The 24,589-nt window shown below is 38.2% G+C and overlaps 5 protein-coding genes across 6 annotated transcripts; 3 read left to right on the top strand and 2 right to left on the bottom strand.

The window, feature by feature from the left end:
* Positions 1-4: 4 nt before the first annotated feature.
* Positions 5-7,080, bottom strand: LOC6567215 (probable ATP-dependent RNA helicase spindle-E). Its single transcript, XM_001994160.3, has 11 exons — positions 6,729-7,080; positions 6,354-6,608; positions 4,088-4,815; positions 3,374-4,026; positions 3,187-3,317; positions 2,525-3,117; positions 2,312-2,459; positions 871-2,007; positions 691-812; positions 418-630; positions 5-357 (listed from the first exon to the last, which is right to left on the bottom strand). Exons 1-11 carry the CDS (start codon positions 6,918-6,920, stop codon positions 225-227), a joined length of 4,305 nt encoding a protein of 1,434 aa, XP_001994196.1. The 5' UTR covers positions 6,921-7,080; the 3' UTR covers positions 5-224.
* On the top strand, positions 5,072-6,215 carry LOC6567216 (snRNA-activating protein complex subunit 1). The gene has a single exon (XM_001994161.2). The coding sequence runs from the start codon at positions 5,123-5,125 to the stop codon at positions 6,122-6,124; it is 1,002 nt and encodes a 333-aa protein (XP_001994197.1). The 5' UTR covers positions 5,072-5,122; the 3' UTR covers positions 6,125-6,215.
* Positions 7,081-7,087: 7 nt separating the features above from the next.
* Positions 7,088-8,679, top strand: LOC6567214 (putative SERF-like protein). The gene is made up of 4 exons (XM_001994159.3): positions 7,088-7,155; positions 7,247-7,416; positions 7,812-7,917; positions 7,996-8,679. Exons 2-4 carry the CDS (start codon positions 7,410-7,412, stop codon positions 8,072-8,074), a joined length of 192 nt encoding a protein of 63 aa, XP_001994195.1. The 5' UTR covers positions 7,088-7,155; positions 7,247-7,409; the 3' UTR covers positions 8,075-8,679.
* A 1,647-nt stretch (positions 8,680-10,326) lies between these two features.
* On the top strand, positions 10,327-20,667 carry LOC6567213. Of its 2 annotated transcripts, none has more exons than XM_001994158.3 (4): positions 10,327-10,488; positions 18,679-18,939; positions 19,010-19,163; positions 20,247-20,667. In XM_001994158.3, the coding sequence occupies exons 2-4, from the start codon at positions 18,697-18,699 to the stop codon at positions 20,345-20,347; spliced, it is 498 nt and encodes a 165-aa protein (XP_001994194.1). In that variant the 5' UTR covers positions 10,327-10,488; positions 18,679-18,696; the 3' UTR covers positions 20,348-20,667. The 2 variants fall into 2 exon arrangements, with proteins under 2 accessions (XP_001994194.1, XP_032595991.1); XM_032740100.2 differs by lacking the exon at positions 10,327-10,488 and adding an exon at positions 10,635-10,834.
* Positions 20,668-20,740: 73 nt separating this feature from the next.
* On the bottom strand, positions 20,741-21,875 carry LOC6567212 (mesencephalic astrocyte-derived neurotrophic factor homolog). Its single transcript, XM_001994157.3, has 4 exons — positions 21,697-21,875; positions 21,479-21,603; positions 21,217-21,358; positions 20,741-21,138 (listed from the first exon to the last, which is right to left on the bottom strand). The coding sequence occupies exons 1-4, from the start codon at positions 21,782-21,784 to the stop codon at positions 20,972-20,974; spliced, it is 522 nt and encodes a 173-aa protein (XP_001994193.1). The 5' UTR covers positions 21,785-21,875; the 3' UTR covers positions 20,741-20,971.
* Positions 21,876-24,589: the final 2,714 nt, after the last annotated feature.

The raw sequence follows: 24,589 nt of genomic DNA on the forward strand, positions 1-24,589 counted from the left end.
ATCATAATGCTCAGTAGAAACGACAAAAAAAAAACGATGGTAAATTTCATGTGAAACGTTTTCGCGATAGTCAAACAAAAAATGCCTCATTATTGAGGATAATTCAAGTTAAACTTATAACTAGGAACTTATATAGATAATATACTATATATTTAATGTCAGTCTGTGTGACAAAAGGCACAAACTGCTTGTCAGGTGCTCTACACGAGAACTGGCTAAAATTATTACTGTTGTTTCCAGCCCACTTGCTTTTCACGGTCGCGATGCAGTTGGGTTAGCAAATGCAAACGTAACTGGGTCACAGACTCCAGCGTTTCGTTGCACAATCTGCAATTGCGGGGCTGCATGACACCATCGCTGCAAGCGAATCAGGAATTTAGAAATTGTAAAATCATATTGAGACAATGGAATACTTACAAATTTTGCCAATCGTACAGTTCACTGCAATTCTCTTGTAAGGCCAGTAAATTGCCCATGTCCTCGCTTTCCAGATCATAGGAGCCATGCATTGGAAATATAGCACGTTTGCCATACGGCTCGGATGGCGGCTCCAAGTCAGACATGTCCTCCCAAACGTATTTCGAATTCCATACGTGTCGTTCAATGAAGCTGCGATCCTTGCCAAGCAGTCTGAGAAAACAGAGTTCATTAAAATACAATTTAAAGTTGGACTTTCTTCTGTGTACAAACCGAGTAAGCAAATTACGCAATTGATTAAATATAACAAGGCGACCCTCTACGCCAACCGCAGGCAATTCATTAGCATCGAAATTGAAGAACATACTATCGATATTATAGCGCATTTGATTTATCTGAAATGTACGAAAAATATAAGAGATAAACTAAATACTATTTGTGATTCTTAATTACAATACGAATATCATCCTTGAGTATGCCGACATCCAAATTGATGACCATGTCGTGCTCTTGAAAATACGGCTCCAAGGTGTCCGGATTGAAGCCTAGGCCGGCCAACAGGCACACATATTTCGTGCGCTCCGGGTTGCATTTGATCTGCATTGTGGGGCAAAAGAGCATGGCCATAAGTGCACCAAATCCATGTATATTCGGCATCAATGTTGTGCCGCGAGCCACCAATTTGTCATTACCATCCGACTCGGTCACCGAGGCGGCGACAATCATTTGATCGTGTCGATCCTGCGGATCTGCATCCAAAAGCACAGCGTTCACCGACTCCTTCTCAATGGCCACCGACTTGTACATGCCAATGCGCAGCATTGAGTTCATGCTGTTTTCGAGCGGACTATATGGTCCCTTCAACCGTATGCTCGTATGGCATTTATCCAGCGGCGGTGGCTCCAAATCGGCATCCTGCGGCAGCTGGTTAAAGCGCAGATACTCCTCATTGACCTGCTGTTGTTCCGCGGCGGGCACATAACGCTTCATCTTCTGTTTGCGTATGCGGAAGTCGTGATCCTTGCGTGACATGTAATCCTCGTCGGCACGTCGCGCCAATTGGTGCTCCACCAGTTTGTCGTTGAGTACGCCGTCGCGCATGTGGATGAGAACAGCGGCCACATTGTTCACCAGGGAGTACACCTCCAGTTCGAGAGGACCGCAACTGGCCAGCTTGCTCAACATTTCGTTGGCCTTTTGGGGCCAGCGATTGCTGTAGCTGGTCACCGACGATGGCTGCACCAGCGCCAAGCGGCACTCGAACATGCGCGGTGGCAATTCCTCTAAATCGCGCCTCAGTTCGTGCCGCATCAGACGCAACTGATCCATGGCCAGCAATGCCCAATCGCCGTAATCAATGAAACGCACCAAAAACTGGGGAATCGCATTCGATTGCGGCTCCACCTTTAGCACCACAGCACGCTGAAACTTGGATCCACGTCTCGCCAGCAACTGCAGACCCTTCGTTATGGCGCTCGCATTCCGCACATGGTAGCTCAGCTGCTCCGGTGCATTGAATATCTCCGTCATGCTGGCAATGCGCTCGGCCAGCGATCGTGGCTGGAAGTAGAACTTGCCGCAGTTGACTATCTGTGGAATGGAAAATGAGAATGATTAATTGTTTATTGTTTAAATAATTAGTATTATTTAAAAGTAGAAAAAACAATAGCAAAACTGCTGTGACAATCAACCAATTTCAAAATTTCAAAATCCTGGCTTAATATTAAATCATGTCCGTTTAAGAGATCATTATCTCTAAAGATTGTTAACTGTATTACTTATAAATAATAAAAAAAAAATAACTGCTATAATAATTAACCACAAGAATTGATAACTCCTGTCTCATATCTGTTTGTTCTTATAAAATATGACTAGCTTTGAGAACTAATCTCACATAAGTAATGAGGCCTGTGATCTTCTTGTCAAAGACCGATGGCAAGGTGAGCAACTCCACATTCCATTGCTTGGATGGCGGCACCCATTTGCTGTCCTGGACCACACCGATGTTACGCTGTTGCACATACTTCAAAGCGCTGTTTTGACTGCAAAATACGAGAGTATTAGGTGCATTTGCTGAATGTGCTTAGATTATGTTGTTGGAACTTACTCCATGACGCGCAGAGAACGGTTTGGATTATTCATACGCATCCGAATGGCTTTGTAGACTTCGGTGGTGACGCGACCCGGAACCTGTACCACATCCGTGGAGTTCATATAGTCATCGTCATCGCCCTTGAACGTAACAAATATCTTCTCCGAGCCCTGCTGAAAGGTTACATCGATTTTCTCTGGTGGAATTCTCGCTTCGAGAAAAAGTTCCTTGACACGCCGCGTATACAATTCGCCCATGTAGCGCGGCACAAACTGCGTGAAGTAGACGGTGCGGCAAGGATCGTTGCCACAAATGGAGTGATACACGTCACGATCATAATCTGGTATCGTTTTGTTGTTGCGCGTAAAATAATTGGGATAGAAGGCGCCAGCAATGATCACTTTCAAAATAATCGATTTCTCACGATCATGCCACATGTGGCTGGCCCCAACGGGTAGCGACACCAGATTAAGGGCCGCGCAACGCTTCTGTAACTCCTGGACCAACAAATACATCTCCTTCAGCGAACGCAGGCTGACATTATAGCGACGTGCCCACTGCACCTCCGAATCCTTCATCGGAAGATTCTGGCACATGTTCACATAGATCTGCAAAAGAAATAAAATAGTTAATGTCTCGTTTTTTTCTACTGCTCAACTACTACTGCTGCTACTTACTTTATACACACGCCAAAAGCCAACCAAATCGGAGCCGGAACCATCGGCAAAGATGTAGTGCATCCAAAAAGCATCGCTTGTGCGCTGACGCTGTCCCGAGAGATACAAGGAGCGAACAGACATGCCAGCAGCTAAAAATTCAACATTTCTAAATTTATCGCAATATATTTTAAAGCTAGTCACTAACCAATAATAATCGCCTCGTCCAAACAATTGAAGATGTATCCCAGTATGATAAGGCGACTGAGGCGCACGTCGAGCGGGAATCGTGACATGATTGTGCCCCAATAGGTGAGATCGCCGTCCAACTGCTCGTAGACGCCATCGACCGTTGTGTAAAGGGCGCCCACCTCCTTCAGCAGCAACACCGTGTTATGGATATCCGTGAGATTTGGCGGCGACATAGCAAGTGCTAAAATTTCACTTGGTCCGCCCATGTCGAGTTCCTTGGCCTTAAGCACCGAGCTTTGCAGTGGCGAGCGCAACATTTCGGGTATGCCAAACTCTTGCATCTCCTCCATATAGAAGGCCTTGGTGACCATGCGATAAACTCGACCGCTGCGTGTGCGACCAACGCGCCCTGCACGTTGACGGCAATTCACCTTGGATGCCCATTCCAGGCACAGGCAGCTGAAATTGGAGGCCGTGTCGATGTGCATCACCTTGGCGAGGCAAAAGTCAATCACATAGGATACATCTGTCACAGTTATGGAGCTCTCCGCAATGTTGGTGGTCAGTATGACCTTGCGATGGCCAGACAGCGGCGGCTGAAACACATCCTCCTGCGAATCGGACGACATCAGCGAATGGCAGCGCACAATCGTAATCTTAATGTTAGGACTGATTGAAAAAAATCTATTAATCTGATTATGTATTAAAGGAAGATCTGAGAATCACTTACCTCTCATTCATGACGTGCTCGATGTGCTCGGCCATCGTATCGATCTCATTGACGCCCGGCAGAAAGATGAGCACGGAGCCCGTGCGCTTTGCCTCCTCGTAGGACTGCTCGGATTGACCCTCCGCTTTGCGTTCCATATTATCGATGACCAGGAGGATTTTGACGGCATCTCTGTAGCCCTCATGGGTTATGCCCGGCTCCCGTTGCTGCGGCTCAGTCTTCCAGTTAATGTTCTTCAGTTGATCGCGATAGTACTTGACCAGCGGATACTTCCGGCCATGACTGGCGGCCACAACCGGTGGCATCGATTTACAGCTGGCAAAATACTTGCAAAACTCGCGTGTATCGATTGTCGCCGACATTAGAATGACTTTGACATGTCGTGAATTGAGTGCCAGCAGTCGTCGCACCACAATCAACAGGAAATCCATATCCTGATCTCGATCGTGCACCTCATCCAGCACAATGTGCGTGTAGTGGGTCAACGTCTTCAGCCGAATCAGATTGTTCAACAGAACTCCGGTGGTGCAGTACAAGAGACGCGTGTCCGCCGAATTGGACTGCTTGTGCAGGCCCACCTGGTAGCTGCACACGGTACCCGGTTGCCATCGTCGCTCCTGGCAAACGCGATTCGCAATCGAAATGGCAGCAATGCGACGTGGCTGCGTCACAACAATATTACAAAATTCGCGCTTTTTAAAAGCCTCGTCCAGAATGTACTGCGGCACCTGGTGGTTAAAAAGTGAATCACAAATCAGTACAACTGGTCACACTGCATAATGCGCTGCAAAGGCAGATTATTGCAACAATTAATTTGCAATATATATAAAAAATCAAAAATGCAATTTAATGCTGATAATTTAAATAAAATAAGTTATTACAATCGCACCAAGGCGTTACCGGCAAATGGAAATGTGAAAATATCGCACGCAAATATCGATACTAAATGGTGCAATTCAAACGTTATCGATTTATCGATATGCATTTAATCGCAGGCGGCATAGAAATGAGCAAACCAAAGAGAAGTCACATAGCATGGAGAGAATTGTTTACGGCGACTGCTGGAAACTGTTGCAGCGATTTAGCAGCGCTGTCGCCGCGACCGCCGGCCAGGATGCCAAATTTGAGCTGTTCTGCGAAATGTGGCATACATTGCGAATGCAGCACATCTACTCGGCGCAAACGAACCACATCGAAGTGATCGAAACGACAATGGCCGCACTGCATGTAGCCAAGCGAGTTGCATGCGGCCGTCGCACCAACGGTGATGCATTTGCAGCGACGCGCGCCGAACGCATTGGCGCCATATATCTGCTGTATGCGATTTACAACAAGCAGCCGACCATGCGCTTTATCAAAATCGAGGTTTCCCCAAGCACCTGGCAATGCCTGACCGGCTATGTGGAGCAGCTGCGTCGAGTGGAAGCGGAACGAAGGGATACGCAGCAGGTGAGCTATGTATTCTGGCGACTGGTTCAAGATCAAGCGTTTCGCTATACAGCATTGGACTACTGTCAGGCATTGGATGCCCTGGCCGCATACGACAGCTTGGAGAGTTTTGCGGAATCTAAGAAAACCAAGAATAAAACGGCGCTCTTAAAGCACCAACTGACGCAGAGCGAAGCCAACATCAGAGAGGAGCTGCACAGCCTGGCGCAACTGGCGCATGCAGCGCAGTCCGCTTGCCAGTTGGAGACGGAATACAACAAACAAATGGAACCGCATCGTGCTTCGTTCCCGGCCACAAACATTTTCAGCCAGCTGTGCGACGCGTTTGTCGAGCTAAACGATCTGCTTGCGGACAAGGAAAAGCCGACAACCTCCTCCGTCTGCAGCTCGGATCAACAGAATGTGCGAAAGCGCATCCGCCAGAAAGCAATGTGGAATAATTCCGAAGAAACGCAACCCACAGTTGATGCGGAGCAAGAGGAAGAGGAGGAAAAGTCATCAACTGATCTATACGATCGACGCATGTCCGCGGCGACAGTCTTCAAGCGCAAATTGCCGGAGGATGTGATTAGAGACTTGGAATGCTGACTCTGATAATGGTGCGAAGGGTGACCTGATATTTAAAATTGTACAACAAAATAAACATAATATACGATAAAATAAAATAAATACGAAAGAAAAGACCTGATATTTAAAGATTACTATTTAAATAATAAAAAAAAAAATAATTTTATAATGAAATAAACATTATACAAAAAAAAATTGAAAGGTGATCTAATTTTCTACGCACAGATGTAATTTTATCAGTAAAACTTACCTGTGTCGTTTTCCCGCAGCCCGTTTCGCCTTTCAATATGACCACCGGATTTTCTTTGATGGCTTTCATAATCTGTTCGCGCTGCGCATAAATTGGCAGGGATCGATTGCGGTTTAAATCGAAATGATATTTCTCATAGAAAGCTTCGTCAGAGCGCACAGTGGGCGCTTCATTCAATTCCATTTTGTCATCATCATCGCTCTCCAGTTCATCGAGCGTTTTGGTCCTTTTGGTATTACTTGGCCCACCGACGAGCTATTTTTATATAATCAAAACACAGCTCGGATTACGAACAAACCCTCTATCTCACTCACACAAACACACACACACCAGTGCAAATGTGCCGTTACAGCAGAATTCATTTGTGTGGCTTACTTGGTTCATGAGCTGCTGCTCTTTTTGCACAATTTCATTGACATCTTTTGTGCCAATTATCTCTCGTTTGATCGGCTTTGAGTCGCTAGATTCTGACGTGTACGCATTGGGGTCACCACTTATACAGCCTCTTGGCAAAGTGCCACGCTTGAAATTCTTTGAAGAATCGAAAAAGTCCATTAAATCGTCCATGTTGAGCGAAATCCGCGCAAAACGCTAAGAATGAAATTTCCGTCTACTCGTTTCTTAGAAACGGTTTCAGCGCGCAACTGGTTAAACGATAAATGACTTTGTTTTATGCTGGCAACGCTTTTGTTTAATTGCGCATCTCTCAAGACTCCGGGTTTTAATTATAAGTACAGCGATTTGAGGAATTTCAGTAATATTATAACCACTAAATGCGATTTCAATTATAGTTTTTTTTAATGTATGCACACTATTAACTGCTTGATAAATTTAAGAACATCGATAGGTGGACGATAGGCGATCAATAACGATATTTTATTGATATATTCCAGAAAAATGAACTCAGTATCGAAACTGCTTCACACTGCTGCTGACGTTTAACAGTAAGACAGCGAGATATAAAACAACAAATTTTAATTCTAAGGGACAAAAAATATTCAACACTTGGGTCAAAATTATATAAACAAAGAAGCTGCCCAACAAGGAGCACACAAAATGACACGTAAGTGAACATAACTCGAACTGTGCGATTTACGATTTCTTTGTTGTTCGTTTGTTCATTGGGCATTTGGTGAGAGATGAGATATAAATCAGCTCCATCAAATCTATAAAATCCAAGGTAAAGGAAAACACTTAAATTAATTAAAAGCACAGTAAAAATAATATTTTGGGATGTGGCCTCATAAATAGATAGTGGAGCCAAGTTTTTATATACGTGCACCTGCAGCTGAGTAAATAGACGACATGTTTACTTCTAACCTACATTTCGCATGCTGATTTGGCCCAGTCTAGGGGCATGTGTAACTAGACTGGCGCAAGTTCAGATGCAGAGAAATATTACTTTATTATTATTATTAATTATTAATGGCATGCATGAAATATTTAATACGACGACAGGCGGCAATCAACGAGACCTGGCCCGCGCCAAGAACCAAAAGAAGCTGGCCGATCAGACCAAAGGCAAGCGAACCGATGACCTCACCGTGGAGCAACGTAAAGCCAGGTAAATATAAAATTGAAAACTAATATTAAAAACAACGCAAAAAATAACCATTTTCTCAATTGCACACTCAATTTGCAGGGACGCTGAACTGATGCGGGAGAAGCAAAAGAAAAAGGAACAAGATGCTGCAGCTGCTGCTGCTGCCAAAAGTAAATAGAGAAGTGGAAAAAGAGGTTTATTCCAGTTTACAGACATCCATCAGCTAGAAGAGCCAGCGTACACACAAATCCGTGCAGTCGTCGTAGGGTCACTCAAACAGTTTCGTTAGGCATAGGCAGATATATATATATATAAAGCAAACAAGATCACAGCACAAGCAACAGTCGCAATCCGGCGATCTACAAATCGATCGACTCCTGGATTAGTCAATGTAAATCAATTGGTTAAATTGCGCTACAAAAAAAAAAGTGAACGATTATCAATAGTTAGGCATCCCAACAGAAAAAGGCTCGTTTTCGTTAATGTTATGCAACACTGGTAAACAGTTTTCAATATGATTTCTCTATATTTACCTGACTAAATTATTTTCTGTGTGAAATATATAAATTTTCAAATAAAACATATGTAAAACAATATACAGCCAAAAACTACCAAAATATATGTCGCTAAATAATTGTGTATTGTAATTTTGTAATTTTGTACCTAAGTAAAACAATAGCTCTTAAATTGATATTAAGTGGTCGAGAGAGAAAATCGGATTGAAATTGCATACAAAAAAATAAACAAAGCAGATCTTATGTGTACCTTCGTATACCTTTTAAATACCTACCTTCTTATATTGTTGGGCTACACTTTTCGTCAGATAAGATATTCAAATATTTAGTCAGACTTTAAAGTTACTAATTAGATTGATTAATTTCCTACTGGGATTTATAAGCTTGTATTTTATATATAAGGTTTACTGGGTATCAGTTTGCTGAAGACCAGTCGATTTAGCTTGTCGATATGCATGCTTTAGGTATTTATACAATTATTTAATATTGAAATCATATGTTTTTTAAAATGTTCCCTTTCATACTCATACAAAATGCCTCCATGTTAAAAAGTAAGGCTCATTTTTAGCTAAACATTTTAAGAGCAAAGGAAACCTTTTACCTACATGACTTCAATAATAAATATAAAAAATATGCCTTTTTGCATTGCAATTCTCAAACAGAAAACAGCGTAGATTCGATAAAATTTTATGAGAAAATGATATAATTTATTTATTTATATTGATCAATTGTATACTAATTTTATGGAATGCAACATTTTATACCCGTTTTACGAGTACAGGGTATAAATAGAAAGACATTCACCATCAATGCACCTCGTTGAACTTTCCAGGCGATTTTCTTTTTCGACCTGATGCTAGCACAAATTTGCATACAATGGATAATTTGTAGGTCAGAGTAGAAAAAATAAAACAAGAAAAACGGTTGGCTTTGAGTTGACTTCACAAATACATTGATTGGGTATATTTGTATGTTGTTTATCGAGGAATGCAAACCAACTAATTTGTCAATATTAAAAAAGTAGTTATGAGAAATGGGAAACAACAGCGACATAAATAATTCAATAAATGTATTTATGAAAGTGGCAGCAAACTGGCCACAAACAGAAACTAGCCAGAGCCAAAAGGAATCCAACTGCCAATAAATTGAATCTAGCATTTACCATTTCTACGTACATAGGTGAAATGCCCAAAAGCAAAAAAAAAGATATATATATATATGCAGCTAACTGGCAAAGAGGCCAAGCTAACCAAAAATGGGCGACAGGCGAGCGTGTTGTGGCATCATATCTGTGGCGCGTATCTTAAATGACTACTCGCAGCCGCATGGATTCATGGGATGGATACGGATGCCAATGCCAATTCGGAGACTGGTAGTGGAACTGCAGCTAGCATTGACTCTGCTGTGGAGTGGAGAACATTTCTTGGAAATGACAACAACAACAGCAGCGATGATGACCAACTGCTGCTGCCCAAGTAATGAGCAACTTTTAATGATTTGTTCGGTTTGCTAGTGCAAAACGTTGTAACTGATATCGAGCAAAGCTAACAAGGGTCCCCCAATGTTAGTTTACTTCATTTGTTTGATAAGTTTGTGTAGCGCAAAAAAAAGAAAACAAACACAAAAACAATAACAGGTTTGTTAAATTAACAAGCTTGCAAAGCAGAGAAAGCTTCTCAGTGCCGAAAGCTTGAGCAACAACAAATAACCTTTTAGGTCTTAGAACTTTAGAAAACTTAATCAACGCAGTCGCTGTCCCCGTCGCTGTCGCCGTCGCTGTCGTCGTCGTCGTCAGCGTCGCAGCAGCCCAGCAGCAGCTAGCGGAGAGCGTTCACTGCTGCCTGCTGCCTGCTGCCAACGATCGCGACTCTCAAGTGTGACGCGCGTTTTCAGTCGCTACGTGAAACTCGCCGCAAACACAACGCAAAACGCGCGCCTCGAAACCGAGCCAAAAGTCGCGAGCAATCGAATTCTTTAAGAAACATTTAATTAATTTGCATTGAGAAAAAACAACAGCAAAAAAAATAAATAAATAAATACGAAAAAAATAGTTGTACTGTGCGTCAAAGTAGAAAGTGTAAGTGAAATTGGCAAACTGCCGACATATTGATGGAAAGAAATGTTAATGCAAATGCCAAGTGTCTGCTGACATTATCAACAAATCAAATTGGCAAACAAACGAATGCAACTGCAATTTGAATTTTGTGTCGGGGCAGCATGTCGATCGACTGATTGAGATTGAACGCAAAATGCAAATCGAGTGATAAACGATCGCCGCGAAATTGAAATAACAGGCGTGCAGCTTTTTAGCTGGCAGAGGAGCAGCTAGCCGACTTCCCAGTTCCCCAAAAGCTCACCCCTCCCCCCACAAGTCTGAGGCGATCTGCCGTTAGCAGTCACAATTCGCAGTCGCAGCCGCAGTCGTGTGTTGCTTTATTATTATTATTTTTTTATATACAAAATATATTCAATTTCATTCAGCTGTCGTTGGCGTTGTTGTCGCTGTTGTTGTTGTTGTTGTTGCTTTCAATATTCAAATGATGATCATCACCACTTGACTACGACGACTGCGTCTCAAAGCTCAGCAAATTTCTGACACCCCAACACCCCAAAGCCAATTATGATTAATATGCTAAACAAAACAAAGGAGGAGCCAACAATTAAACATAACAGCTACTGTTTGTTTTGACTATCCGTTTTTGGGATATGATCGCATAGCCTTCTTACTTACATATTGAGCACATATCCAACGGCTGCTGACCCAATTTGTTGACGGCATTGATGAAAAATTACGAGCAAAACAAAACGCTTGTTTGTTTTTTTTTTTACATTTTTTGCAATTGCGTTGTATACAGACATGTCTACTCCATACATATACTTATATATATGTATATAAGTCATTCCTTAGCTGGTTGCTCCGTTGCACATTCACCGGCATGATGTCAGCTTCATCATCTGTTGACATTGAATTTGCAAAGTTGAATTTGTATTTTCACTTTTTGGGCAGACGAAGTGCAAATAAAACAATTGCTTAAACCACATTTTCGAATCTACAAAATAATAAACCCAATCAATTCACTCGAGTAGAACATTTTGACACACTTGACTGCGTGGCCATTACGTATACGTAATATGCGCATAAATCATAATTTTTTTTGGGCCAAAACGAACAGAACAAAAGAGCAACAAACGATCGACGGTCTACTTTTTAGCCATGTCAGTCAGCGATGCCCAATAAAAATCACATTCAAGCCCAATTTGAGGTGACGAGCTCAGAATAAAGTTGAGCCAATTATTAAACATGCTTTTCAAGCACCTGTTTCGTATGTGCTGAATATTTCATATGTATGATTGCTGCTAAGGATACAAGCTTAATATTTATTTATATATAATTGTGATCAGCATTCGTACAGCCGATTTTGGTCACTAGAAACGCCTCATTGAGTTCCCTATGGAGTTCAATGACGCATTGACATTAAGACTAATTAACAATGAATAAAACTCAAGAGCACAGTTTTCTGCTAAGAACAGAACATGTACATATGTATATATATACTCAGAAAAAAATCGTAACGAAAGTGGATAAGTTGATTCAGCTTATTATTCAGAAGTTATATTTCTAAAAGGAGAAAATTGTACCTTTCTAACCTTTCTCATAGATATGCCTAATTTCTATGCTGTTATTTTTATATTTGTATAAGGAACTCAAATATTACCTTTTTTAATTTTATTATAAAATATAAATTCAAAGACAACGCAGAAAACTTTTCTAGATTTTAAGGCAATATTTTTTGAAAGTGTATATACTCCAAAAGTGCCCAAGAATTTTGCAGTGCTCTTATCAAGTAAATGTTTCTTTGGAATTTGTGCGAAACAAATTTAACACAAAAATATATGCATATATTTTAAATGATAAATGTTTTAAGAATGTTATCAAAAAGACTAAATATATTTAATTAGAACTTTTAATCTTATAGCGTGTGAATATACCCGAATCGAACTTTAAATTTAAAGAGTATGTCGTCAAAATGCCAAAAAGAAAGAGCAACAAAACGTGAAGGTTAAAATTTACAAGGCAATCAGGCAGTCGGCAATAAGATAAAATAGCAGAATACTAAATGGAATACATTTCTAGAAAAATGTTCTAGTGCCATAAATGAGGCAGTCACACACACCTACGTACGCCACAGTGGGCGTTAAATGTGGCACAGTGGGATGCAAACATCTTGTAAGGGATATACATAGATAGATACATATTAGGGTTAAAGGGGCGATCAAATATTTAAGTGTTTGCATTGATTTTGGTTTTGCTGTTTGTTTATCGACACAGTAAAAATAGTTGTTAACAACATTTAAGAATTTTTATATCACCTTGCATAAAATAATTCCATTTAATTACACCTCTCAGTTAGCTGACCGTCCGAGTCAAACAAAGTCCGGCAAAAAGCATATTTAGATTTCTAGATATGAGAGCACAACTCTCGCGACCTTGTTGTCTATTTATAAACAATTTTGTATTTGTGCGTTTTGTTTGTTACTCAAATGAATCATTTTGATGGCAAATTTTGTTTTTTTTTATGATTTTCTCACTTTCGCTTTGCCGAAAGGAAAATCCAAGCGAACTAAATGCGATTTAGTTGTTGAACGCGTTCAATGTCTGTTCCATGACCATGAGGCTGTTGACAGTGGACTCTGACGATATGCATCACATAAACTAGATTAGAATTGAATGTAGAATAGAGCAAAAGATAGTATCTCAAAGATAAATGGCGCCATGTGCGTGAGCTAAAAGTTGAAAATTGCGAAAGCATTCAATGAGAAAAAAGCGTCCATTCACCCAGCAACTTCAAAGGCGGCAATTGAGCGTTGCAGCTGCAACAACATTAATTGATTTATACTTGTGGCATTTACCAACTCAAGTGATTGAAAGCCGTGGCAAAACCAACAGCAACAACAAGCGGAAAGACTAACAAACAATAAACGTATATAGCAAATTTTATCATTCCCAAAAGCCAAACGCAAAAAACAAGTATGAATGCTGCAGGCGAGGTAGCCCGACTATGAGATACCTAAAGCACACCTGTTAAATATATACATATAAATATAGATAAATATATTTTTTATTATTTAATTAAATACTTGAGTACTTCAGCTACAAAGGTCTGCGATTCCTTATTGTGTTTGTTTCGAAGGCATCAATAAGCTTCTACAGCTTCTGGTCAATAAAATTAATAAACACAATCTTGATGAAAATCACTAATATGTCAAGGTAAATCGGAAATCGATATATATCAATTTCTGCGAAACGGGGGCATCTACCTATAAAATTAAATAAACGTGATCTGCTAATGGTAAACGAGAATTTCAACTCCACATTTGAAGTCAGACGGACATGGCTATATCATTTCGCCTCTTGACTTGCATAAAGAATCGGAGTTGCTTCCTTATGCCTGTTATATACTTTTGCACAAAGCTATTATACCCTTTTTAAACGTTTTGAATGGGTTCAGTGAATAAAACAAACAGTCTCAATTCAAGTTTTTGTAAAAGCAGCGTGCTTTAAACTCGTCAAATTTGGTAGAACGATTTTTGACCGGTTTGTCCGAGCTCAGCGTATGGAGACATGTGCTCCCACTAGCCAGATCAGATCACAGCTCGCACTGATCACAGATTGAGTAATTTTCAGCTACAACAAAAGAGACAATAAGCTTTTGTAAAACTACTTTTTGTTGTTGTTTTTTTCTGCCGCGCCAAAAGTAGCACAAAAAATGTCAAATTTAATTACGCGTCGATGCGCAAACAAATTGTATGAAACAAGAGTTTAGCAAAGATTCAATTCACTCAACAAAGAGAGCTGTAAACAATTGGCGCCCGGCACACGATAAGTGCTCAAAGCCTGAATGATAAATGTGAGATATAATAATGCAGGTATCTGAAAGATACAAAACCTGAACACGTGCTCGCTGCACAAACAAATTGCCTTTGCCTCTGGCCTGTTGAAGTGGGCAACTTTTGACGCCCTCGCAATTGGATTTTGGGTTTTTTGTTTTCGGTTTTCTTGTCTTTGCCCGCTTAATTTCAAAAATCAGATTAGTTGGCATGATTTATATTGACAATATTTCCAATATGACTGCGGTTAGTCTTTGTTTATTCGTTAGGCAAATAGGTCATGATTTGATTCATATACGTATTATTATAAGAAATGCCTTTGTTTTGTTACAATTTTTAAAGTGTCAACATGTTGGTTGGTTTTTGAATTATGGCTCAACATACGCGTATAACTTAACTTTGAGTCACAAATGAACATACTTAATAAAAATTGTTTTTTTTTTTTATAATTTAGCTGATTTATTGCTATTTAGTATGCTGGAAATTTGATTGAATCATCCTTTCAAGCTTTATTTTTAAACAGTCATTATTACTGCAAAGATATGCGTCATGTGAAAAATCATGTCATTAAACCCTAAACACATTAAAACTGGGAAATGTATATTGAAGTTGTGCAAAAGTATGTAACAAGCAGAAGGAAGAATCTCAGACTCAATAAAAAAAAAACATATTTTCTTGATCAGCATCAAAAGCCAAGTTGATAAGCCATGTTCTTATAAGTAAAAGATAAATTTGGAATATAAGTTCTCGTATACCATAGACAGATCAGTCTTATTTCATTTGCTCGATAATTGTGCACGTTTCAAAAATATCGATATAAATCGATTTTTGATAACAACAAATGATACTTATATATTCCAATTAATATATAATATACCTTATTATATTATTGATCAACTGTAACAGATTCATTAAGATCGCATTAGAAACACAGATTAATACATAATTTCATCTTGTAAATGTTGATGTCAGCAAGCTTGCTATATATTAATAGCTCAGTTAGGGTTCAAGGTATCTTCTAATCGGGTTGTCTTGTCAAAAACAGCTTGTTGAGTATATGGTAATCTTATTAGTCATTGTAGGTGAGGTCGTTTAATCAAAATAAAAGTTTTTTCTTTGAAATCACTCAACTACAAGATCCGATTGAAAAATACATAATTAGAGTTGACAATTAAAAATAATTTATTTGGGAAATCGTTGTTGTCATTTTAAACTTTAGTTCTCCCGTATAAAATTAAGAAATGAAATTCACAACTCAATTGTTGAATATGTTAATTTATTAATGTGTACCCTGAGTTGTTGGCGATAAAAAGTGAAAATTAACGACAGCTGCCTTCATAAAGGTATCTTTCCATCAGTTCACACAAAAGCTTAATTATTTCGGTAGCTGCATAATCTGAAAAGTCTCAAATATTTCCCTTTGCACTCACGTCCAAATTCAAGTTAACTTGGGATTTTTTTCAGTATTTTTATCTGGCGAACCTTTCACAAATTTCAACATTTAACGGTGTTTTCGCTGCGGCTGCTCAAAACGGCGCCCACACACATGCATGCAACACGCTGCAATGACAATCGCAACCAGTTGCACTTGACAAACACAAACACTTTCCAACTGGAGCCCACACATAATGATCGCATCGACTGACCGCCAGACGGAAATTCTTCAGAGAAGTCGCTAGCGAGACGCGTTCATATCGCGCGCGCTTTTGTCCGCCCACGAATTCGCTTGAACTTGACTCAGAGCTTTTTTTCTCACTTTTATTTGTGAGCTGTTTATGACCAAAGCACATGGCAATTGTATGCAAGCGGAAGTTAACGTCATCATTAGATATTAATGTGGTTATTACATGGCCCATTGGCTATTGGTTTTCAGCTGGCACTGGCCAAGAGAACAGCTTTAAACGTTGTGTGCGTGTCACATTCGAGGGCACTTAGTCGAGCAGACACCCACACAGATACATACGTATACGTGGCATAGTTGGCATTCCACTATTGCATTGAATGTGGGTTGCCTCACAGTGCCAAGCTAATTGGCCGCATCGAGGGCTTCAAGTGTTGTACAGACTTTGTTGCCACACTCAGAGCAATCTCTTGCCACACAGGCGGCCGGCCTATCATATGACAATAGATATGAACAACTTATGCGTTTTTTTTTTGTGTAACTGGAGAGGGAAGACCTAGATGTTCTGCGGCTAAACTGCGCAGCTAGTTTTCAATTTATTCACGATATTACACACAACTTCTGAAAGACGCGAGCGAAACGCGTCCAAAACGCGCCATATGTTTGCTTAAATTCAAAGCCCGCTCACCGATCTCACTTCAAAAAATGTACATGTTTCTGTGTGTGTGTGTGTGTGTGTGTTTGCCAAGCTAAAGCACAACGTGCTTGAGTAGTACTCATTAAAACGTTTACTCTCCTATTCTATTCTATTCCATTCTATTCTACTATACTGCTGCCCCTGTGCTCAGCTCCCCCTCCCCGCTACCCACATTAATTGCGTAATTTGTTTAGTGTGTTTGTTGCCTTTGTTCCAAGATTCAAGATTCTTTTTCACATCTTTGCTAAGCGCTTTTTTGCTTTGTGCAATTTTTATTTGTATAACGGTTTCAAATAGAAGGAAATAACTTGCAACAATTCTAATTGAGCTATGTACACTTCAAAGTCAACAATGCTTGTATACTATTTTTTATGTTTCTATAGAATTAAAAAAGTTGATGCCTATGCAAAATCACATTTTAGTTTTCTTTCACAAATTTCCCTTGGCAGCGTATTAAATAGTCCAGAAACAACTTCCTCTTTTGTTAGTTGAGTTTTTGTTTATACAGTTTAAGCTTTGTTTTGATATTTTTTTTTGTATTGTTTTTTTGTGAGGTGCGAACAAATTTAGACGCAACGGAAATTTGCTTTGTTTAACGACCGGCCATAAAAAGCGATTTTTACAGATATTCAACTGCAAAAGAAGCGAAGTTAAATTTCTTGAATGTGATTTTTGGGATTTGGCGACTGTTGTAAAGTGTTTCCCATGTTTGACAAGACATTTTGGCGTGTGATTATCTCATCAGCGTCGCATTGCCCCAGGCCCAAACTTGTTAGCCAGCACGATCGAGCTGTATATGCATCCGATAGATAGATAGATACAAACCGGCTGAATTTGCATGTGCCAACATTAAATTGGAGCTGCGCCGTTGTCGGCGTTGCATGTTAAGCGATTGATTAATTTAATGACAATGCCCGTAGGCAGCATGCGATGGGGCATAGCTTACATGTGTGTGTAACTGTGTATGTGTATTAGTGTGTGTGTATGTGTGTGTGTGTGTTCCTCGTGTGGATGATATCAGCTTTCGAAACTGCTGCAAGGAAATTGGCGCTGTTCAATTGATTAAACTAAGTAATTTCGAACATGTTTCCTCGAAAAACAAAAAAAAAACAACAACAATAAACATTGTAAGCGCTGCTCAGCTGATGTTGATGATTCGATTCGCTGATTTATTTCATAGCTATATTTAACAATCTGATGTACAAACTCACCTATCCATATGCATAAATGTATATTTATTTAGTGTGTGTGTGGCAAAATCAAATTTGAATATTTCGCTTTTGCGATTGTGTTTTTTCTTCTTCTAATTTTAAACGAAATTTGTTTTATAAACAATTTGACGCTGACCAAATGTTCGAACGCTGGTTGACGTCACAGAAATCAGTTTTTCTTTACCTTTAGCCACAGCCAACGGAGTCAAGGTGGGCAAAACACACGTATAGACATCTAAGCAGTAGTTGCTCCACTGGCATCACAGATTACATAATCTCAGTGCCACAACAAATAGTGAACTGTTAATCCATCTAAAAATTGCAACACTACCTCATTGTCTTATAAGATGCCAGCAGGCAGGATAACGATAATGTCAGCCACAGAATGTATAAATAATGTGTCTTAAAGTAACTAAGATTTGCTGAACAAAGTGAAATGAAATGTAGAAAATAAGTCTTACATACGCTCAGAAAAAATTTGCTTTGCTTTTGGTGCCAATAATAACTCATCTTATTATTCAGAAATCATGTTTCTAAAGAGTCTTTCTAAAAATGCTTAATTCCAGGGCACCATTTTCTAATATATCTAATTTCCAAGATGTTTTTTAATAAGTGTATCATTAGCTTTTTTGTTAGTTTTATTATTATTAAATATTATAATTAAAAATTTAAGATTGCGTTTTTTATTCAATTATATAAATGTATAGGAATTGTTAAGTGTTTACATATATATTTCTCAAAATCTCTTTCTTCTAAAAATAATCTCTTGAATGCTATTTTGAAAATCTTCTTTATTTTGCTACTACACTTTATATATTATATTAATAAATTTTCTTAATTTATTTCCAGCTATAAATCTCATACAAAATGCCGAAACCACTAGTTGGCTCCTGCTGCCTGTGCCAGTCGACAAGGAATGGATCTGTTATATCCGGCGTTTTGGCCATTATACTATCCATAGTCACGATAATTGTGATATTCACGACGCGTGTGCATTTCAAGACAATTATCTTTGACTTTATACCAAATGATATTGTTAAAATCATACTCGTGATAAATCTATGCATGACGATATTAATTTCATTGCTCATGATTGTTGGTGTGCTCAAGGTATAGTAGCATAAGTCTGCTATAATCGCCAACTGCAGTTAAACATATATATTTAAATTGATATTTATAGCGTAATCATTATCTGATGGTTCCTTGGGTGGTGCTGGGCATTATGATTGCCATTGGCCTGTTGATTTCTGTAATCTACACTGGAGTCGTCTTCTTCATCGATGGCTTCGTGCTAACGGGCGTTCTCTGGCTGATCTTCGGGCTGATCTGTTGTGGTAAGTGCACATTCAGCACTCATGCCGCAAATGGTGGCTTCTACTTGTGTGGTTTTTAGCACCGGATGGCGTTTTATGCCACTGGTGAATAGTTTATTGACGCATTTATCATGCGTCGATTACCTGCATGCTGAAAGCAAAGGGGGCAGCTGGGGCTCAATTCAGTCTGCGGATAAATGAGGCGCGAAGTGCTTGCCACGCAATTAGTTTGGCTGCCAAATGGCAAAAATAATAAATGGCCACATGAGGCACAACAGTTGTCATTCGTATATGAAGAACACGCTTTTACCGGTCATTTTAAAGTTATTGCAAATACATTTGTGAAATCTTTTTATAATAATACTCAGAATTATTATTATTTTGTATAGGATATAAGATTAAGTTGAACACCTTTCTCTTTTGTGCCAAGTTTAGCAATATAATTTTAACAATTCATTTTACTTCCGTAGATTGTTTTTTATGAATTTGAACTTTTTGAATAATTTTAAGCTACTGTTTCGAGGAACAGATGAATTTTTTAAATATTTGTTAATGAATTTGATCTTATTAATGGAGTTCACACAAATATATATTTTTTATAGTTTATTGTTTGGCGAGCTATCTTTATAATTTAAATATAATAAATTATTTTTTTTTAAGCAAAGAATTTTTTTAGTGCATGTGACCAATGCTCTGCATTATATGCAATTATTTGAAAACTCAGTTTCTTGTTTACTGTGCATGCCTAAAAGTATGCTATACTTTTGTGTAATCCATAGCAAATCTTGGTACGTTTCTCAGCCAATAACAAATGAGTAATTTTGTAGGCAATTAAGTGAAAAATTTAACATTCATACATATATATATATTATAATGGCCTGGGGCTTAAGCCCCTACATTTTAAATTATAAACATATGTTTTTAAATATTTTAAAAATTGTGTCATATCAGTTGAAAGGCATTTTATTTGACTATTAACGCACTTGTAGAGTGAACGAATTATGAGTCAGCAACGCCCACAAATCCTAAAACAAGCTGTTGCCAATCTCTTCTCATAGCTTAGTTATATTTATCGTATTAATATTTCTGTTTATCTTTTCACAGCTGTACTCACATATTGCTGGTGTGTCGTCTACAGCGAGTACGCAAATCTAGCCGAGGAGAGCGAACGTGGACGTTACAACAAGCAACCCTATCGTCGTTGATCAATTGCCAGTACAAGTATATATATATATATATATATTTATATTTATATATATGTATATGGCCGGTTTTACTCACATCATCGATTCACGGCTTAGATAGCATACACTTATATGTACATCTTATCTGTTAGTTGATAATACTAAAACTGCTTATGTTCGTAATTAGCTCATATATTTAACTAATAATTGTAATTTAATTATTTAAAAAAGATACGAATACTAAAGGTTAAGTAAATTAATTTGATGGGGCCCCGTCGCAAGTGCAATCGAATTACTTAACAATTCAATTTCTATCACTGTCCAATTATGTTTTTTGTAATTTGTTTGTAACTTCTGTATCGAAAGAATAATATTTTTAACACGTACAAAAATAAAACAAATATGAAAAACTTAGTGTGTTCGAGGTCATTGTGGGTTTATTGTGCTACTTCTCTCACAAATATGTTTTTTATTTCAAAATATATATATATTTATTTCTCTCAAAGTCTATCAAAATTGTAAATTAACTAAAATATATATATATATGTTTATATATATATACATATATATGTGTATGTGGGTGTGATTTATTATTGAGTGGGCGTGTGGTTTGTCTTGTAAAGAGCTAGGTGTTTGTTTGTTTGTTTACAGTTCACTGCGTGTATATTTGGGCTTCAGCTCCTCGATGCGCTTAATAAAGTCGGATTTCTCCAGACAACCCTCGCAGTTCTCATCCCAGTCGTTAAGGATCTTTTTCAGATCGCGTACTTTCAGTTTCTTAAGATCCACATTATTCAAATCAATTTGTTTATCTACAAAACGAAAGTCAGTTTAATAAAATTAATTAAAATATTAATGACCTTAAATTAATTATTTAAACAAGGACATACCATAACGCAAATCGCAAATTTGGGCATCCATCTTCTTCAGTTTCTCGCACACTTTCTCCGCTGGCATCGACCAGCTCAGGGGCTTGCTCAGCTCATTCAATATGCCAGTGGCCGACTCCTCAAGACCGCCCAGGTAATAGCACTACGTGGTAGGAACAAACACACACACACATATATAAATGTACATACGTGTTTTTTTTGTTGTAGTTTGATTTGATTAGACACAACCTGTTTGCCGGCAATTTGGCCTTGGGCTACTTACGAATCTTTGCTCCTTGTTTTTCTGTGTCTTGCAGAATTTCTTAAAGTCTGCTTCGATTAATTTGTAATCCTTTTTCGTGGCATCGTCCAGTGTGTCAGCAAAGCGTCTCACAGTCTTTACACAAACTGCAATTGCATTGAGTGAAAATCTATTCGACAAACATTTTATACTTACGTGGCCATTGTCGGCACACAAATTATAGCTAGCTCAATGCTCACCTTCGCAATCGTCTTCCTTGAGCGCCAGTGCCGTCTGTGCGACGCCCACAACTAAGCAGAACATGAGGACAATTTGTGACGTGTTCATTTTGCAGCCGTTGCCGAATGGTTTGATTTAATATTATATATAATTTAGTTGTTGGTTGATGCCCACGTTAGCCTGCCTGACAGCCAACTTGTTAGCTTGACTTGTGTTCTAACAGTGTGACCAGTTTGTCAAACCGCAAAAACACCACACGTTTTCACAAAAAATACTAAGTCAATTTAAAAGAAATCGACATGCAAAGTATACATATTTGAAAACAAACTATTTGAAAAATAATTATTAAGCTAATTTATGAATCGGATTTGTGTAATACTTAAGCCGAAATAAAAATAAATGTATGACGAAATATTATTATTATTATATTAATTTTAAATATTGTTATATGTTACTGACCGACCAACAATGTTGGCGACCAACAATGTTTCTTATGTTTATTTTTTTAAGAATTTTCGTATTTCTGTTGTTTTTTTTAATTATTTATAAATAAAATTAGTAATAAGTTGTTGAAATCATATTGAGTATAAAGGAAATTTTTTAATTCAAACCCACCCAAAAGTATGCTACAAGAATTACAAGCTCGTTTCGGTCTGTAAATGTATGAAACAAATTGTTTTTTTTTTGATGATTTTTTCTGGATGTCATTTAGTTGGAAGTACAGCACACATTGTTAATGGCCTTATAAACGTAGGTGTTGTATGCAATTACAAGACGCTCAACCAAAGCGCTGACTTCCAATTAAATGTAATCGATTAATCATCTAACAGTCTACATATTTAAATTGAAGTATTCGATTAATTTTTTTAAATTTATGATTGATAACATTTTGTAAATAAGTGTAAGGAACATGTTAAAAATTACTTAAACTTTAACTTAAGCAAATTATATTATATTAATGAACGTAATTAAAGAACGTAATGTTATTTAAAAAAATTGTTCAATTAATTTTATTATTCTTTTTAGGGAAGAGAAAGGTTTAACAGATTTCAGGAAATATATTCCCTCTGCATATATCAGCAGTTTTACATATTTTCACTGCAGTTTTATAACTGACTCTACACGCTCTGTATTGGAATTTTATTTCCAATAAAATCATTATTATATGTAAAAACAAATTTTTCAATTTAGTTCAATATTTATATTAAATTTGTGTGAACTTAGCTGCTTAAGTGGACCATCCCCGTAAGTGGTTTAATTTGGCGAACATTAACTGTTTGAACTTGAATTTAAAAAAAACCTTGAAACGTGAACTTCTCGTTTTTTTTTTTTCAGCCCGACATATTTTGACGTCGGTTGAAGTGTTATAAGTTAAGTGGTATGTCCTTGCTGCGTATTTTTATTATATTTGGGTTATTTCTTTACAATTTATGCTTTAAAACTAAAACTGACAGTAAGGTCAGGCAAAGTAAAGACGGCAAACATGCATATTTATAAGTGTTGTCCATTAATGAGACCAGTCAGGCTTAAGGAACAACGCGTCTGACAGCAAGTTGACTGTATTTGTCAGCCATTTAATTGGCTGAGATTTAATTATGCGCTCACTCGCCAAAAGTATCAACTGACGCCTTGAATATGCAAATGAATTCGCGGTAAACGTTTATTGCTTGATATAAATTTAAGCAGCTGCCCGACAATGGCCATGACTTTATCTTGGCCTTATCATTATCAGCGCAGCCACAGCTAACGAATTGTATGCCAGTAGCTCTCAGAATCTGTGCAGATGAGAATGAGTTTCTGCTCATTTTATTAATATGCAGCCGAGCGTTGATTTTAATTAGTCAATGGATTTATGCTTAAAATAAACCAACACAACAACAGCAAAAATAACACGCAAAATTTAATAATAAAGAAAACTACTCACTTGTATATAGGCGTTATAAAAAAATTGGAGAGTGTCGTTTTAGTAAATATCCATTAAAAATGTACACAACATGGCATCAACGGCATCGCACTGAAGGTGCTACTTACGCTGTTAGTACGCCTGGAGTAGCCCTTTAAGTTCATAATTACGACAAGGACAAGGCGACAAAAGTGGCATGCCAAAGAAAAGTCCCTGAAGCCTTGCCAGACAGATGAAAGTCACTCTCAATTTCCCCCCAAGTGCTCTCTTCATCCATCAGCGTTAAAAATTAAGCAAACAAAAAAAAAAATATATATAAAAAATAACAACATTCCTGTCAAGGCACTCAACGCATTAATTTTTGTGAGGGCTAAATATTACTGCATCGGACACAGAGTAGCAAATTGCAATCTGTTCCTTTTATTTATTTTTTATTACTTGGTAGTGAGTGGAAAAATATAGTGCAGGCTTGCACTTTGTGGAAAGTCTGTCAGTGTTGTGTTTTGGCATCGTTTTTTATTATTACTGTCTAGCATTGAACTTAATTATTATAGTATGTGCGATTCTCCTTAATGAAACTTTTATAAATGTATAATCAATAATTTGTAAGTGTACTCACAGTTTCGCTGTTGATCATATATTGCTTGCATTACCGCGCCTCATTAATCAAAAGTAATTTGCCGGCTCTTCACAAGGCCGGTCAGTTACCTGCCAACTAAGATGGGGAAAATGTCAGCGGTAGTAAAAATGTCCGCCATTTTGCGTCGCGAACGGAAATGAGAAGTCTCTTCGTCGTTCGCTCCATGTAAATGCGTATACGTTTGTGTGTGTGTGTGTGTGTGTGGGTGTGTGTGTGTGTTGCTAATTAACTGTTTTACATTAAGTGACCATAAAGGCAGAGGCTGCTGAGCATTTTAGTCTATTTTAATGTGGCCACACAAATGGCAGGCGTGATCGGTTTGGACAATGAGCAGCAGCAGCAGCAGTAGCATTAACAATTGCCCATTAGT

The sequence above is a fragment of the Drosophila grimshawi genome, unplaced genomic scaffold, assembly GCF_018153295.1.
Source record: "Drosophila grimshawi isolate 15287-2541.00 unplaced genomic scaffold, ASM1815329v1 contig_311, whole genome shotgun sequence".
Classification (NCBI taxonomy): Eukaryota; Metazoa; Arthropoda; class Insecta; order Diptera; family Drosophilidae; genus Drosophila; species Drosophila grimshawi.